The 17,110-nt window shown below is 39.7% G+C and overlaps 1 protein-coding gene across 1 annotated transcript in view; it reads right to left on the bottom strand.

The window, feature by feature from the left end:
- Positions 1–17,110, bottom strand: part of RHPN2 (rhophilin Rho GTPase binding protein 2) — a 51,297-nt gene that overhangs the window by 13,007 nt on the left and 21,180 nt on the right. The window contains exons 3-7 of the mRNA XM_063438708.1: positions 14,238–14,366; positions 9,914–9,989; positions 5,399–5,476; positions 2,206–2,330; positions 765–931 (exon numbers count right to left, since the gene is read on the bottom strand). Coding sequence (XP_063294778.1) covers positions 765–931; positions 2,206–2,330; positions 5,399–5,476; positions 9,914–9,989; positions 14,238–14,366 — 575 coding nt within the window. The remainder of the gene's footprint in view (positions 1–764; positions 932–2,205; positions 2,331–5,398; positions 5,477–9,913; positions 9,990–14,237; positions 14,367–17,110) is intronic.

Genomic DNA, 17,110 nt, shown 5'->3' with positions numbered 1-17,110 from the left:
TAACTATGTCATGCAAATGCTGCAAGCAGTACTCTGGAGGAAACGTCTGCAAAGTCAAACAGTACAAGTTGTTCACAGTAATCATGGTATGGAACATGGAGAAATGGAAGCCCAGATGTCCCGTTTCCAAGTATTTTGCGCATGCTTTATTTGTGATGACCCACTAGCTGGATGGAGCGGAGATATAGAAATCGCATTTGCGTCTCGCAGGTAGAATTTTCCAATAACAGCAGTTTGTGTTGGTTACTTGACTTGCTAACAACCCAACCCAAACAGAATAAGTTAATCATTCACCCAAAGGTTCAGAGAAATGAGAACACACCTTTATAGAAAAATAAGTGCAATGGAAATCACCAAATAACTGCTACATAACAAAATGGGGAATTGTAGAGAACTGGCAAGGGAACTGCAAACTGTAAGCCATACTTGTTGAGCGGTATAGAAAACACATGTCAAAATCAGCTACTTTGGCCTAATACATCACTGTCCATTCTTGCACAAATCCTAATTTACAGAAAAAAACTCACTGACTGATACAGGTAATTTGAAAATCAGATTGCTGATGGATCGAAAGAAGTGTAGGTGTTAAAACGTATAGAGCCCCGGCTTGAATTAGAATTCGTGTATCTGTGCATGAATTCTAATTCAAGCCGGGGCTCTATACGTTTTAACACCTACACTTCTTTCGATCCATCAGCAATCTGATTTTCAAAATTCAGACATCACAATACTTTCACGATTAAGGTCTACAGTAGGAAGAGTACCTGCAGCTCTTTTAAATGCACTGATGGCATTTTCCAGTCCGTCCTTCGTCTGTCGGTTACAGCGTGTTCCAATTTGAGTATACAGGGCTGCGATGTTAAATACAATGCTGGCCTTCTCCAATGAGATATTTGGCTGGCTAACAGGCACCCCGGTGAATGAATCATACCTGCAAAGCAAACAGATGGCTACATTAAAAAGGGTACATATTAAACCCCCATCACCTAGAATACAGAGGCACTGCTATTGCTCACTTCATTCTTAAACAATAAGCAATATTGAATTGGCCCTCACAGACATTTTCTTTGTTCTATTATGTGACAGTTAAAGGGACACTGTAGTCACTATAACTGCTTCATTTCATTGAAATAGATATAGTGTCTGGCGCGGTCCTTCCATTCTACATTAAACCGCAATGTTTTAGTACCAAAAAATAAATAAAAATAAATATATAGAGTCAATACAATGTTAAACAAAAAGACTTGCTTTTCCCACAGAAATCACAAATTTGCAGTGGTGTTACTACCGCAAAGGATTCTGGGTGGGTGTATGCAAATTAGTTTAACAAATAATCACTCTTTTGCCTCATTCCATTTTAAACATTTATTTTATTATTATTATTGCCATTTATTTACATGGATTCCTTTGAGTCTGTGTTTGCAGTATACAACAGCTTTGAAACAACTTAGGAAACGATGCAAAGCCAGTGAGCCACTCATGGACAGCTGTTTCATTGTTAACGCAAATCATCAGACTGAGGTTGGTTACTGTCGTGCAAACCCTAAAAATACGTTTATATCGACTTCAAGGTAGAGCATTCCAAGTATAATCCAGATTTTAAAAAAATTAAAAATGCACCTACGAATCTGGTGTGAGTTGCACTTTGGGCCACTGAGCTAATAATACATTTACCGGTATTTATTTTTTAAAAACCCCAACCTGCAAAGCCTTAAATTAAATTTGTTAATTTCGAAGTTTCCAAATCTGCAGGGGATGGCAGATTTCTCAAATATAAATGTTCATCCGTCCTTCCAAAACCAAATCAATAGGAAACTTAAATCGGACCCGGATGGTTTCCAGCCCAGGAAGTGTACTGTTGACTGTACAAGAATAATATCTAAATATTTATATAAGCAGGACATATTTACCTTTCATTTGTTTTCAAGCACATCTAGATACTATTAACCTATCTGTTACCTGGATTTTGCCCATGTTTTATGTTCCTATGAAAATACAATTTCTAATGATATTTTATTTAGGCTAACAGAATTTTTCTGGAACAGTCAGCTTCTCGGAGTGGACCCTAAGGAACATTCTGTTAATCCGATAATAAAAAGTATTAAAAGATACTGCGATACTCTGATATTTGGCATACGCATCCTTAGACCTGTATAACTATGCAAAATGTATCATTAGCTAAGAAAATGTGTTACCAATGCTTACCATGTGAATATTACTCCCATATTCCGTGAGGGTGGGAAAAATCGGTTCTCAATAAATCCGAGCTGCTGGAAGTAACCCACAAGTAGATCCACACCAGCATCATCTCGGGTAGGGGTCCGACATGCCTAGGAGAAAAGAAAAACAACAAACGTGAAGATGCCTCTACTATTTATTCATTTATTACTGCTATTTATAAAGGGCCAACAGATTTCGCAGCGCTGTACAATTAGTGGAGAAATATACAATATACACAGACAAAAACAAGAGGTAGAGAGAGCCCTGCCCGTAAGCTGATATCTAGCCATTGGAGCTCTTTTATACAAAGTGCTTGGCTAGATGGCCCGTGAGCTTACAATCTAAAGGATACCAGGGGGATTTGAGACAAGAGGTAGCAGGGGGAGTTTGGATGTAAAGGCTGGAACAGTTAACAGATAAGCAGCTATTAGTAAAATACAAAGGGAATGAAGAGGTAATTGAGTGAGAATCTCAAACAGCTGGAGAGGCATGCTATATATTTACTACACATCGACTTATCGTGTAATAACATATAAAGAAGATATTTTCAAATCCAATCTACTGACACACACACACTTAAAATTTGCTTGCCACTACAAGCCATAGCATACTACCAAGCGGTTAATTTCTACTCTAGGACTGATGAATGATCCAGTGAATGATCTATAACATTTTAATGAGGTCTGTGAGGTCCAAACTTCATTGTCCAATCTTTAAGACAGTCTGCCGGTGTTAGCTGTGAAATAAGTGGGCAGCAACAGTCCAAACAGTAGCTGACTTGTCTAACTGTTACAGGCACTGACAGCATTAAAATGAACAGATTGTTTGTGTTTCTTTATGCTTAATGTATTTCACACTTTGACTTGATAAAGATTGTCCAGTGCACACAATGCTGGGTTCAAAGACCATTTTAAGCACTGATCGTTAAGCTAGCATGATCTCATCATGGGATACAAAGGTTACAGAATTCCAAATCTAAGAAATATGGCATAGTTTGGAAACGCAAGCAATACATTTCTGTTTAATGCTCTGGTAACGAACTCTGATTATTCTTCCTTTGATATGCTTTTCAGCCGGCAGGTAAAATACATTGAGCAGGGCATGTTTATGTACGTAAATAGATCGTAAGATCGGATTGCAAAAACCCATTTTTTCTAACGAAAATGTGAAGATAACAAATCGAGAGCTGCAGGCGTGATCAAAACAGCTTTGATATTCATCAGAATAAATATAACCAGCTCAATAATTACTTGTAAAACTGCAAATTCTACACACATCATGCAATGCGTCCACAACTTGGATAAATGGCTTGAGCAACTATGATCTGAATTTCCCATGATGCTCAGCAAGCCTTCAGGGATGCTAAAGTTAGCCATTACTGGCCTACAGCATGAGTGTGTATAATGTACTGATCTTTGTTAAAGGTGTCTGTGTTTATTAGATGCACAGCTGTATGCCTTTATGTATATATTATTTAACTCCATTGTTGTACGTGTACACTTCACATCACGATAGTGACAGCCATAAAAAGTATTTTTCCTCACAACAATAACAAAGGAAAATTGGACCAAAAAGGTCTTCCAGTCTATTAAATTTGACAGGCAAGAGAACAAGGTGAGTAAAAGCGACATTGTCACCACCCTGCAAAATTCACCTTTTCTGAGCCGCTGGTCCCCCAGCTGCAATGTCACCGTTGAGCGTTTTTGCAAATTACGCAAAGTTCCCAGACGGTGACAGCGGCGCTTTAAAGGGACACTGTAGGCATTATAACCATTTCCTCTAATTGAATTGGCTATAGTGCCTGGAGTCCCTTGGCACTGTCCCTGCTTTCAATATTAAACCATTTTCAATCAGTTTAACTCTGAAAGTGGATCCGTGGCCACTCACCGTCCCGCCCGCACAGGCTAAAGCAGAGGTTACACACTTTCTTCTAGCCATACCATTTTATACCAGCAATGGGGACTGTGATAGGCTGAAAGTGATCATGTGATATTCTCAGCCAATACTTCCTCATTACCCAAGCAGCACAGAAGGAATGGGGCTGCGGGGTACTCTCATTTAACATGCAACCATTAAAAACACTGAACAGCCATTTCAAACTCCAACATTGCCAGCGAGTTTGATAAGTGTACACCTCCATTGCACTATATTAGGAGGCGACCGTGAAGCAGTTCTCACTTTGTGTTCAAATTGTTTCTCTTTTGTCTGTAACTCATTTTCCAATTGACAACTTACCATGGTATATCTTCCATCTATGCATTACCCATGTTGTGCGGTATATTTACTCACTAGCTTGTAAACTAACAGCATACATGTGTTAACTGGATATGACTGTACTATTTATCATTCTATGAAACTAAATATATTAAATATAGAATTCAGAAAAAACAAAAAAAAATACTGAACAAAAAGGACAGCAGCAGAGGAATCCATACACTATAGCCACTCCAATGAGATGATGCAGTTACAGTGCCTACAATGTCCCTTTAACCCCTTAAGGACACATGACGTGTGTGACACGTCATGATTCCCTTTTATTCCAGAAGTTTGGTCCTTAAGGGGTTAAAGGACCACTCTAGTGCCAGGAAAACATACTCGTTTTCCTGGCACTAGAGAACCCTGAGGGTGCCCCCACCCTCAGGGACCCCCTCCCGCCGGGCTCTGGAGAGAGGAAGGGGTTAAACTTACCTCTTTTTCCAGCGCCGGGCGGGGAGCTTTCCTCCTCCTCTCCATCTTGATCGCGACGTCATCGGCTGAATGCGCATGCGCGGCAGGAGCCGCGCTCGCATTCAGCCGGTCGCATAGGAAAGCATTCATAATGCTTTCCTATGGACGCTTGCGTGCCCTCACTGTGATTTTCACAGTGAGAATCACGCAAGCGCCTCTAGCGGCTGTCAGTGAGACAGCCACTAGAGGATTTGGAGGCTGGATTAACCCTCATTATAAACATAGCAGTTTCTCTGAAACTGCTATGTTTATAAAAAAAAGGGTTAATCCTAGAGGTACCTGGCACCCAGACCACTTCATTAAGCTGAAGTCGTCTGGGTGCCTAGAGTGGTCCTTTAAACACTTTTTTAGATAAGACTCAAGGCAGAATTGTGCAGGCTTAAAAATCCACCAAATCCCATAAAGTGATTTATTACACCTTAGCCCCAGTTCACAAACACATGGTCACTACCTGTCTGAGATCCATAAGGTCCGCTAACTCATTCTCATAATCAGATCCGTCTTCACTGTAATGTTCCAGAATAAAATCCTAAAAAAAAGAAAAAAGGAATGTGATTAGCAACACTCTAGCAAACACATACAGAGAGTGATTAATACGGCGTGATTTGTAAATATATGGTACGATAAAACTGGTTTTGCTTACAGATGTTACAATGCAACACATAGGGAAAACGCAAACTGCAAAATGTTAGCAAAGAGCTTATTAAAAAAAAAAAAAATCTCCCAGTTTTCTTCCAAATTGTCACAGATTGGTTAGTTTAGTCTAAATTTTGCAATTTGATTTTCCGTTCAATACATTTTCTTTTTGACATCTAAATAAACCTCGGGGGTGCTAATGGTTTCATATAGCATACTTTGATAACGTCATTAAGGATATGATCTTTATTGGTGTCACTGAATGGACCCCCATCAGTTCATTAACCCAAAATAGAGGTTGAACCAAATGTATGCCAAATGTGTACTTTTAAATACGTTGAGCACACCACTGACACTAAAAGGATTAAAAAGGATTGTTTGAGTCCATTGTATTAAGTAGAATGTCAAATGAAACCAATAAATCCTTTTAATAGTGAAAGATTATTCGAATAGATTTTGTATCACACAGGGCTTGCTCTTCGTAAACAGGACAATGATTTGCAAAGCACTTCCAATCTCATAAACTCATATCTAATCAGGATAGTTTATCAATTAACAGAACAATTAGTTAATGTAAATGAGTCATTAAGCTTTGAGAACAATCCTTGCAATGTTATTTCCTGTTCAAGATAAGCGAGATATAGCTGAGTTATGTATTGTTTTAAACAGAAGTAATATGCATCCTTTAAATGTAGTATGATCTACTGGTCTCTCATCCCTCCAGCTATTAACTCTTTCAGTTTCAGTGGCATGTGACAATTGCCTACAACTCAATATTTTGAATAGACAGAGAGAAACATAGAAACATAGAATGTGACGGCAGATAAGAACCATTCGGCCCATCTAGTCTGCCCAATTTTCTAAATACTTTCATTAGTCCCTGGCCTTATCTTATAGTTAGGATAACTTTATGCCTACCCCATGCATGCTTAAACTCCCTCACTGTGTTAACCTCTACCACTTCAGCTGGAGGGCAAAGGGCATGCGTCCACTACCCTTTCTGTAAGTAATACATCCTGACAGGCAATTTTATTTAGGGGTATGACTAGGGATACGGCCAGGTGGGCTGATCTGAGAAATTTTAGATTATTTACTAAAAATAATTTATAAAATTAAAATGTAAATTTAGAACAAGAACAATGAATCTTAGACTGATTTCTAAACACATTTATTGTAGATTAAAGACACATTACTGGGAGTATTATTGCTGTGGAGCTCTGTTATACACTCACATTACTGGGAGTATTATTGCTGTGTAGCTCTGTTATACACTCAGACACATTACTGGGAGTAGTATTACTGTGGAGCTCTGTTATACACTCAGACACAGTACTGGGAGTATTATTGCTGTGGAGCTCTGTTTTACACTCAGACACATTACTGGGAGTATTATTGCTGTGGAGCTCTGTTATACACTCAGACACATTACTGGGAGTATTATTGCTGTAGAGCTCTGTTATACACTCAGACACATTACTGGGAGTATTATTGCTGTGGAGCTCTGTTATACACTCAGACACATTACTTGGAGTATTATTGCTGTGGAGCTCTGTTATACAGTCAGACACATTACTGGGAGTATTATTGCTGTGGAGCTCTGTGATACACTCAGACACAGTACTGGGAGTATTATTGCTGTGGAGCTCTGTTATACACTCAGACACATTACTGGGAGTATTATTGCTGTGGAGCTCTGTTATACACTCAGACACATTACTGGGAGTATTATTGCTGTGGGGCTCTGTTATACACGGAGACACATTACTGGGAGTATTATTGCCGTGGAGCTCTGTTATACACTCAGACACATTACTGGGAGTATTATTGCTGTGGAGCTCTGTTATACACTCAGACACATTACTGGGAGTATTATTGCTGTGGAGCTCTGTTATACACTCAGACACATTACTGGGAGTATTATTGCTGTGGAGCTCTGTTATACACTCAGACACATTACTTGGAGTATTATTGCTGTGGAGCTCTGTGATACACAGACACATTACTGAGAGTATTATTACTGTGGAGCTCTGTTACACTCTCAGACACACCAACATCATAGAGGGAGAGGTACAGATGGATTTTGTCCCAAAATAGGGACAGTCCCTCCTAAATAGGGGAACTTGGAAGGTATAGAATTGCCCTATCGGGTGCGTCAGTTTGTGTGTAGTAGTGTCTGGATGTTAGCAATTGTGACACTCAACAAGTTTAACACATGGGAAAATAATTTCTGTATATTGTATTAATAAATAAGTTAAATCTTAAATTTAAGTCCTGCGGGGACATCTTCACACCATAACAACTTAATATTGATGACGTTGTTATGGTGCCTATAGTGTTCCTTTAAGTGAATATATATTTAAGTATAACAGAGGAGAAATATTACATGAATGAGGGGGAGAATGGATTTGTGCTTAGCGTATCGAAATTCTTGAGAAACCTTTGGGAGCAGAAACACAAGGGACCCGAAGATGAGATTGGCCTTCCATCCTAAAAACAAATCCCAGCAAATCTCCTGCCAGAAGACTGCTAATTAGTACACTTTGTAACCCAGTAATCATTTGGATGACTGAATTTTTACCATCCTTGTTAATCTAAATAAAACCGCATTTGTCCTGACTAATTTCTTGCGACACCATCACAATTGTCACATTGCTTACAAGCCATCTCTCATGCAAAACCATTTCTGTTACATTAATAATTAACCACTATAGCCACTTTATTGCCATCTGTTATTTGAGAGCTGGTACTTGTAAAGCTTCCAGAAGTTTATCACAGTGTCGAAATAAGGAGCTGTGCATCGTAAAACACTACATTGCGTATTTGGACAATAAAATATTCTATTTATAGGTCATGTGTTCAAGGTTTATCAGTATAAATAGCTCTGAGGGTGAATCCTAAATATTTCAAAGATTAATCACCGTTAATATATTCTGCAGTTAATGGGTGGATACATAGCATGCTCCTTTAAGATAATGTTAGGGACGCTACACCACTTCCTTTAGCAGAGAGGCGTGACTAAGAGTGACTCAAAGTTTGATACTGAACTTGGCATAAGACCTTATTACAACTGTACTACGCAAATTCGTTCGTGACGCACGAGTAGTTTCACTTGGCCGATAGACAATTAAATCACATCTACGAATAGCTCCCCTGACCTTTGTCTTCTGAGTGTGCCTCGTTTTTGGGTCTAAACGAAGTCTTCTCCTTAAGTAACACATACGCTTTTATAGCAAGACATTCCACACGATGTTTTACTAGAAACATTAAAAATGTTCTTTACAAGGCACGACTTGCATTTGTGTTTTGGTAACATTGTAAACAAGATAAAAACTGTGCACAGGTCACGAAGCAACAAACTGCTGCCGTGCTTACAAACATCTTAACTCTTTGAATCCTATTGTGATGGGCAGTGGACGGCAAAACAATGGGTTAACGACTAGACATAATAGAATTGTTTATATGGTGGCAGACTTAAAACAAAATGCAGTCAAGAAACACATAAATATCCAAATTGGATCCTTTTGGTCTAAACAGGAGAAACCGATCATTTTTCTAGGGGGTTAGTTTGGTGATACATCATTTAACTAGACCCTTAGCATGCTATAAAGAAAGACAAGTCATCTAAGTATAGATGTATGATCTATCTATGATATATAGATCTATAATGGCTACATTCTCTGTGTATATAAATCAAGAAACATTGAGTTTAAAGATCCATCATTTATGCAATCAATGTATACAATGTTTTAGAGCAGGGGTGCCCAATATGTAGATCCCCAGATGTCGTAGAACTACAACTCCCATGATGCTTTGTGTGCATTTAGATCAGGGATGTCGAACATGCGGCCCCCCAGATGTTGCTGAACTACAACTCCCATGATTCTTTCAATGAAACAGATAGCCAGGGAATCATGGGAGTTGTAGTTCAGCAACATCTGGGGGGAAGCATGTTCGACATCCCTGATTTAGATTGTCTTTAAAATGACAAAGCGTCACGGAAGCTGTAGTTTTAAAACATCTGGGGATCATCCTATTCGATTTAGGTTATCGAATTTCTAAAAGCATAGAAAAGTGCGGTAACATTCTAACAATTGAGCAATCACCATGGAAACCACTAGAACGCAGCAGCTTATTTCGTTAATTTTAATAGCGATTGCTTTATTTTTAGAACCAATTATCTGTTAGAGAATCTTTTTATAAATATACCCATAGTTTTTGGCAGTGTAATAATAAAAAGAATTCTGTGACATGCCAGCGGTACATAGTCCCTGAATTACAATGTACACGGCACAAAGAGTAGAGTATGAAATGGCAGATTTCCTAATATTACCTTAAATGCGGTTGTGAAATCCACGTCTTTTGTCTCCTTAAGCCCTAGAGGTATAAGAGGAATGTTGGAGTTTTGCCTGAAAGAAGAAAAAAATGCTTTACAGTAAATACATGAGTCTGGTTCCTATAGCACATGTATTCGATTTCAACGAACACAATGTATTTACATGAACTAGAATAGAGACAGGGCCCACGCACAATGGACAGTGTTTTATGTCTCAGTTGCTACAGGTGAAATACACTTTTTCAATGTTACCATATTTAAACTCCCAGAACCCTCTGCTACAGAGCCGTAAAAATCAGTACACTAAAAACCCACAAAGATCAGCGATATAACACATTTTACATTAAAATTAGGTGTATCCCCTTCATTTTTTATTTTTTTTCATCATTTATTTTTTCTCAATACAATGACAAGTCAAAGTCTAAGCTTTGGGGTGTCAAACTACTCATACGCGATATCGCTATAAAGAAATTATGGGAGTTTTAGGCCAATGACACCTGGGAAACATGAGCTAACCAACTGCTCTAGTTATTTTCAATTATTTGTATTCTATTACATTCACTGATCGTTTCTGTACAGGAAGAGAACCCTGTGTTACTGTTTAGAATGCGGAGAACTGAATCACACCTTGGTAAATCTAATCCTTTTACGATTGAATCATTACCACTAATCTGAGATACCCCAAACCTGCAGATGACCAGACACACCTAACTAAATGTCCTGAGGAGTAAAAATAATCCCCCTGGTTTTAGTTTAATATAAAGGGGGTGAATCAGCAGTATCAGTGGAAAGCTAATCGTAAAATAAGATCATTATTAAACTACATACTACATCACCGATACAAATTGGGTGTTTCCCTGAATGTCAGTTAGCAAGTCATGCACAGATGATTTGGCATAAATGCGCAATCAGTTGTAATTATGCACACCTTCACGAAAATGGGAAATAACCTAACAAAATTATTCACTGACGTGTGATCAGTCAGGGATTCTATGGGAATTCAAGCAACGTTTTACATGTCAGGCCACAATAGCCGATTTGAAAAAGATGAGCGAGAAGCCATGTTTTCAGTTCAGCTAATTTGGCACTAATTAGAATTTCACTTTAAATTCCTAACAACTCTGGTTTCACTTGTTTAATATTGTGAGGCTTGAAGCAGAATGGACCGTCTTTAAAGCGTCTTTAACGGATTGGTTGCTTAGCATCCCAGTATTCTGACATTTAAAAAAAAGTTCTGCTGGGATGTGTGACCCTGTCATTAGCGTGAAAATCCATCTACCGCATATGTAAGAATAAATCAATTAAGAAGCAATATGTGGTCTCTGTGGTTGTTAATATGTAAAAAAAGGATCACAATATAAATGCTATCTTCTATTTATCACCACTTATCACTGTACGTTAACATCTACTATGTGACCCAATATAAAGGGAAGTTCTTATTCTGTAGTTTGCCTTTTGGCTACAGGGCTCTCCAACGTTGTCTGCCGTTCTTTGACTACATTTCCTATGTTTTTGGGTGAGCCAAGGTTTGGCTTTGATAGTTTGATTAAAGAACTGGATTACTAGATTCTGACATGACAACTGTCTTCTGGAAAGGCGAGGCAGTTTTTGCACATTTTTATAAATTTGCACTTTATCACATATTGCACTTTTGGCACTTATAAGATTTTGGTCTTAAAGACACAGCGCACCTTTTATTTGGGATAGTTTTTGCACATTATCTTACTTTTCCCACCGATATTATGTCAGTGCACAAGTTTCCCAGCATCTATTCCACTCTTGGCTCAGTTTCTAAGCAAAACGTGACATTTCAGAGTATCCGGGTCAGAGTACCATTTTGTTCTGGTCCAGCATCCCCCCAAAGTTTTGCTCCCTGGAATACGAGTCCGTTTTCGGATGCATGTCCTGATTTATTATAAATGCATAGCTAATTTTTGCATCACTGATACAATGTCAGCCTACAAGGCATCAGCTATCCTTATATAAACTCACCATATGGACAGAACATTCTCTATTCTCTCTTGGTTCACGTCTTTTGCACTCGTTAATTTGTGTCCATTTGGTACTGACCTGCCTTAGTTTGATTATTCTGTTTTCTGACTTGTTTCCTTATTTGCGTGACTATCCATACCATAGACTTTGGCTTGTCCCTTACTACACTAACCTGTTATACATGTGTGTTACTTAAAAAACAATTTAGAAAGTGCTGCTGTAAGCGCAGCCATTTGAAGGTCTGGTATTTTTTGTTACCACTGTCCTGATTAGGAGTTTAAATTAACCTTTGATTATTGGGTAGCTTTGTAATCTTGAGAATGATAGAATCATGGGGAAGTAAGTTAATTTGTACAACATGCCCTGTCTGTGCCTTTTCAGGCCAATACAAGTAACAGCTAGCTGTGCTTCATTTAAAAGCACTCTTCTGTCGCACATGATTTTTACTTAAAGTTGTGTGTTCTTCCATTCTATCATTTCCGACTGACCTCCTAGATCTCTCATCATATGCCCTCAGTCAGATTCAAAAGGCAGCCTAGACCTCATCGCAAATAAATATACTTTGGATAGAATTACGGTGATAAACAATTTTGCACAAAAAGAAATCTTCATTATTTTGTGGGGATTGAGGATGCATATTTTACTTGTCAAGATTAATAATGGCTTTGCCGAGGCACATTACATTCTTACCAGAGGCATAAAAATTACCATTTCCTGGTTTGTGTAATAGAAGCTCGTTCTTTAAAACCTTTATTGTAAGACATGTAGAGACTTGCAGAACATAACCTCCGTGGTGGACCACCGTATAGGTTCATATTTTCAAAGGCCCTGAGGTCAAATCCTACCGAGTGCTCTTAGACACACCAGATGACAAATTTTCTTTGTAATTAGGAGATTCCTGGTGAATGGAAAGGCAGAGCAGCTAGATACGTATACCTTTGGTCATAATGACAGCCCTATAGAACAGCGAAGACTGATGTTCTCTTACATTTGACGGACAACATGTGTCCGTTTCTCCATCTCCAGTGAGTATAAGCAATGGCCCAAATGAGATAAAAACAAAGAACTGATGGAAATGGTAAGCCTTCAGCAAGAGATATAATAAAATATAGTATAGAAAAAAGGCTTTGACTATCCGTAAAACTACTTGAAGGTCAATGGTCAGCCAGGAGGGCAAAGACAGAACACCCTACAGGCAGATACGGTGATCACTATCAGGTGTCAGGCATTAATTCTGCTTAGAAGAAGACCAGGCCACCTCAAAATAGCCAAGTAATGCTGACTTAAGCGCTGTTATCTGCAGCAGGAGATAGGCTTCTATGGTAAACAAAGGCAGGGCTGGCTGGAATGAAACAGTACCTATCCCTGTTAACACATTCAGAGCCAGAGGCACCTGTCATCACAAATATTTAACATTTTTCGAATCGACACAAAAAACGCAGTGTTGACATTGTTAAATGTTTCAAAACAATACCAGATATTGTATTTTAAAGAAAACATGTATGTTGCTATGAAACCTGCACTAACAAAAGAAGGTAATTAGCAGAAAAAAAGGGTGTCAGGTGCATTCTGGGAAATAAGCTACCAGCAGAGAGAGAGGGAACATCAAGGTGGACATTTGTAACCGATACAATATTTAATTATAAATTGTACTACATCCCACTGACATGTTTCAAGATATTTTTGTCTAAAACTAATTTTATTTATTTGGCGTCTTTTATTTAGTTTGCAGATTTTGTTTCTATGTACCTACTATTTGCAAAAGAAAATAGTAAATTAAAAATAAATAAAAAATAATCTTTAAAGGGTACCTACTGTGAATTGGGAGAGCAGAAGAGATCTCCCACCGATGGTGCTTCTGCTCTCCACACATAGCAACTCACAGCGCATGCGCAGTGGTTGCTATGGTAACTTCCTAGCCGATGCTGCTAGCGCTGATGTAAGGAGTATAGGGACGTCCAAACGCCGACATGCTGGCAATGAAGCCAGCGTGTTGGCATCACAAAGGAAGTTTTCCCCAGGTAGGACAAATCGAAGAATACACCCGGTGGAGCTGTGGTGGGTGTTACAGAAGAGTAACACCAAAAGGCTGAGGGCATGGCGGCAATGGATCAGAGGTAAGGTGAGTGACTATATCATGTAGAGAGAAAGAGAGTTTTTAGATTTTTTTGCTGAACACGGGTTCACTTTTAAGACTAAGGTGTACAAGGTCAGATTTAAGGTCAGTCTTGTTTTTTTTTTAGTTTTAAGTAATAAAATATTTCAACTATGTCTCAATCTTATCTTATCTCTGTAAGAACACTGCCATATGACTTTATTGCTGGCTTACTCATTGTGTTGATAGACTTCCACTGATATGTTGAGTCCTTCCAGCTCCTCCTTCAGAAGCTGCAGGTTTGAATTCACAAAACTGAGCTCCAGCAGAACCTGTTCTCGAACTCTATTGTTTGTCGTCGCCCTGGGGATGAAGCAAAGAAAAGAGACATTGTTCATTTTATGGTACAGTCTGGTGTTTGCTACAAGGTGTATTTTACACAAATTCAGAATTTTTTAAATGTTTCTTTTCTTGTTTGAATTGATCGGATCTTGTGCAAAAATGAGATTATCAAGGACATTTTTTAAATGACTTATCTGAATCAGCTGGATCAGACATAATGTGCAATGGTCCTTTCACTGTTTCTGCAAAACTTTAAATAAAGAATTTGTGGGTGATGTCCCACGTTAGTCGTCAAAATGTTGGCAGAAAAAACTGAGTTCTTTCTTGACACCCAGAGACCGCCCTTTCCACAATTGCATTGATAATTCAGAATTTACAACTGTGCATTAACGATATCAATTCTATGGAACACAGAGGGCAGTGATAATCAGGGAGTGTTAGGGGTGGGTTAGAGACATTTTTGTCAAATTGCTCCCACATGGTTTGCAAGAATACATGCAGTGGTTATGGTGCAAATAGTGTCCCTTTAATATTGAGCTGTATTTCTGACATTGCCACTTAGAACATCTGTGCCCTTCAAAAATGGCAGGTGCAGCTTTAAAGGGACGCTCTTGCCGTGCATTCAGCCGATGACGGCGAAAAGGAGGAGGAGAGTTCCCCGCGCCGAGGGAGCCCGGTGGGGGAAAACAGGTAAGATTTAACCCCTTCCACTCCCTAGAGCCCGGCGGGAGGAGGGCCCTAAAGGTGGGGGGGACCTAGAGACCCTATAGTGCCAAGAAAAAAAATTAGTATGTTTTCCTGGCACTATAGTGGTCCTTTAAGGACCAGGGCTGTTTTACATTTCTGCTGTGTTTGTGTTTAGCTGTAATTTTCCTCTTACTCATTTACTGTACCCACACATAATATACACTGTTTTTTCTCGCCATTAAATGGTCTTTCTAAAGATACCATTATTTTCATCATATCATATAATTTACTATAAAAATAAATTATAAAATATGATGAAATTTTTTGAAAAAAACACACCTTTTCTAACTTTGACCCCCAAAATCTGTTACAGATCTACAACCGCCAAAGAACATGCTATATAGTTTCTAAATTGTGTCCTGGGTTTAGAAATATCCAATGTTAACATGGTCTGAGCTTTTTTTTTTTTTTTATAGGGCTATAAGTACAAGTAGGACATTGCTGTTTCAAAATATATATTTTTAAAATGCATCAATAGTGACATTGTAACACTTTTATCTGTCATAAATCTCACCTCACATGTACATATTTTTTTAAAGTAGACAACCCAGGGTATTCAATATGGGTTATGTCCAGTCTTTTTTAGCAGTCACTTAGTCCAAACACTGACCAAAGTTAGTATTTATATTTGTTTGTGTGTTAAAAATGCAAAAACAGTAAGCAATTGAACTGCATGGCCGCACGGTCTCAGAGCTCCGAGACACATCGAGAGACTTACACACTTTACCCGCAGTATTGCTGGACCGAGACGACAGGAGAGGCAGGCGGTAGACCCACACTACAATATGGGTCGGAAAAACAAGAAGATAAAGCCTGATAAACCCAGATTAAGCCACAACATTGGCGTGCTCCTAAGGCAGGCACAACAAGCCGGCAGGCCCAAAATGGCCGACTTCCCTGAGGCCTACTCAGACCTGTCTGAAGAACTGTCCCTAGAGGACGACGAAGACGAAATGCCGACTAGACTGGCATCAGCAGTAAAACCGGTCAGCCCAGACAAAGAACCGGTAACCACAGCGGTGCTGAAAAGTCTGCTGGCGGAGCTACAAAACAATATCCTTGCTGACATGGCGAACCTACGTGCAGACCTCCAGGGCCTGACGGGCCGGATCGGAACCGTGGAAGCCACCACAGGGGAGCATACACACCAAATTGCCTCCATGCAGCAAACAATACGGGGGCTCCAGAAACAGAACGCAGGCGATACTGGAAGACATGCGGCGCAAAAACAATTTAAAAAAACAGAGGCGTCCCGGTGGCTATACCCACAGAGGAGCTACCACACATGCTGAGACGCCTCACGGTAGCATTGTTATCCCCACGACAGGCCAAATCCATGGCTATGGAGGATTGTTTCCGCATACCAAAAGCACCGAAAGCTCCAGCAGCAGCCCAGAGGGATCTAATAGTCAGTTTCCGCAATGGCAGGGACAAGGCAGCAATGCTCATGGCCCTCAAAGACCGGGACTCTTACAATTTCGAAGGAATGCAACTCACCTTTTATCCAGACCTCTCGGGAGGGACCCTGGCATGGCGGAGATCCCTCAAACCGGTTACCAACCTCCTCAGGCAGAAGAGCATCCAGTACAAATGGCGGCTGTCACAAACCCTATTAATACTACACGGAGAATCTCAGCACGCAGTCCGCGACTTCAAAGAAGCTCAGGCTCTATTGCACACATTGGGACTCACACTGGACTCACTGCCACCAGACGGACTTCAGAGGCACAATCCTGCGCCTCAACGCTGGGACCCGGCGAAAGTGACTGCATTCATCCCGCGGAAACCCCCATACCCGACTGAACCGCATCAACGACCGACACAAGCAGCCCCTTAGCTGGGCGTCAAACTCCTGGCCCCAGCAACAGTCCAAGCGATACTAGCAACAGGGCCAGATTAAGAGCCCAGTGGGCCTGGTGCTGACAATTATGATGGGTCTAAGAACAAAATCTTATTTAACTAAAACAGTCCTACCTCCTAAGTGTATCTGATGTAGATGGTGCTGGAGGGAAACTCAT

Source organism: Pelobates fuscus, chromosome 12 (genome assembly GCF_036172605.1).
Source record: "Pelobates fuscus isolate aPelFus1 chromosome 12, aPelFus1.pri, whole genome shotgun sequence".
Taxonomy (NCBI): domain Eukaryota; kingdom Metazoa; phylum Chordata; class Amphibia; order Anura; family Pelobatidae; genus Pelobates; species Pelobates fuscus.
Note: the sequence above shows the minus strand (reverse complement) of the source record. Positions and strands in the feature narration are given on the sequence as shown.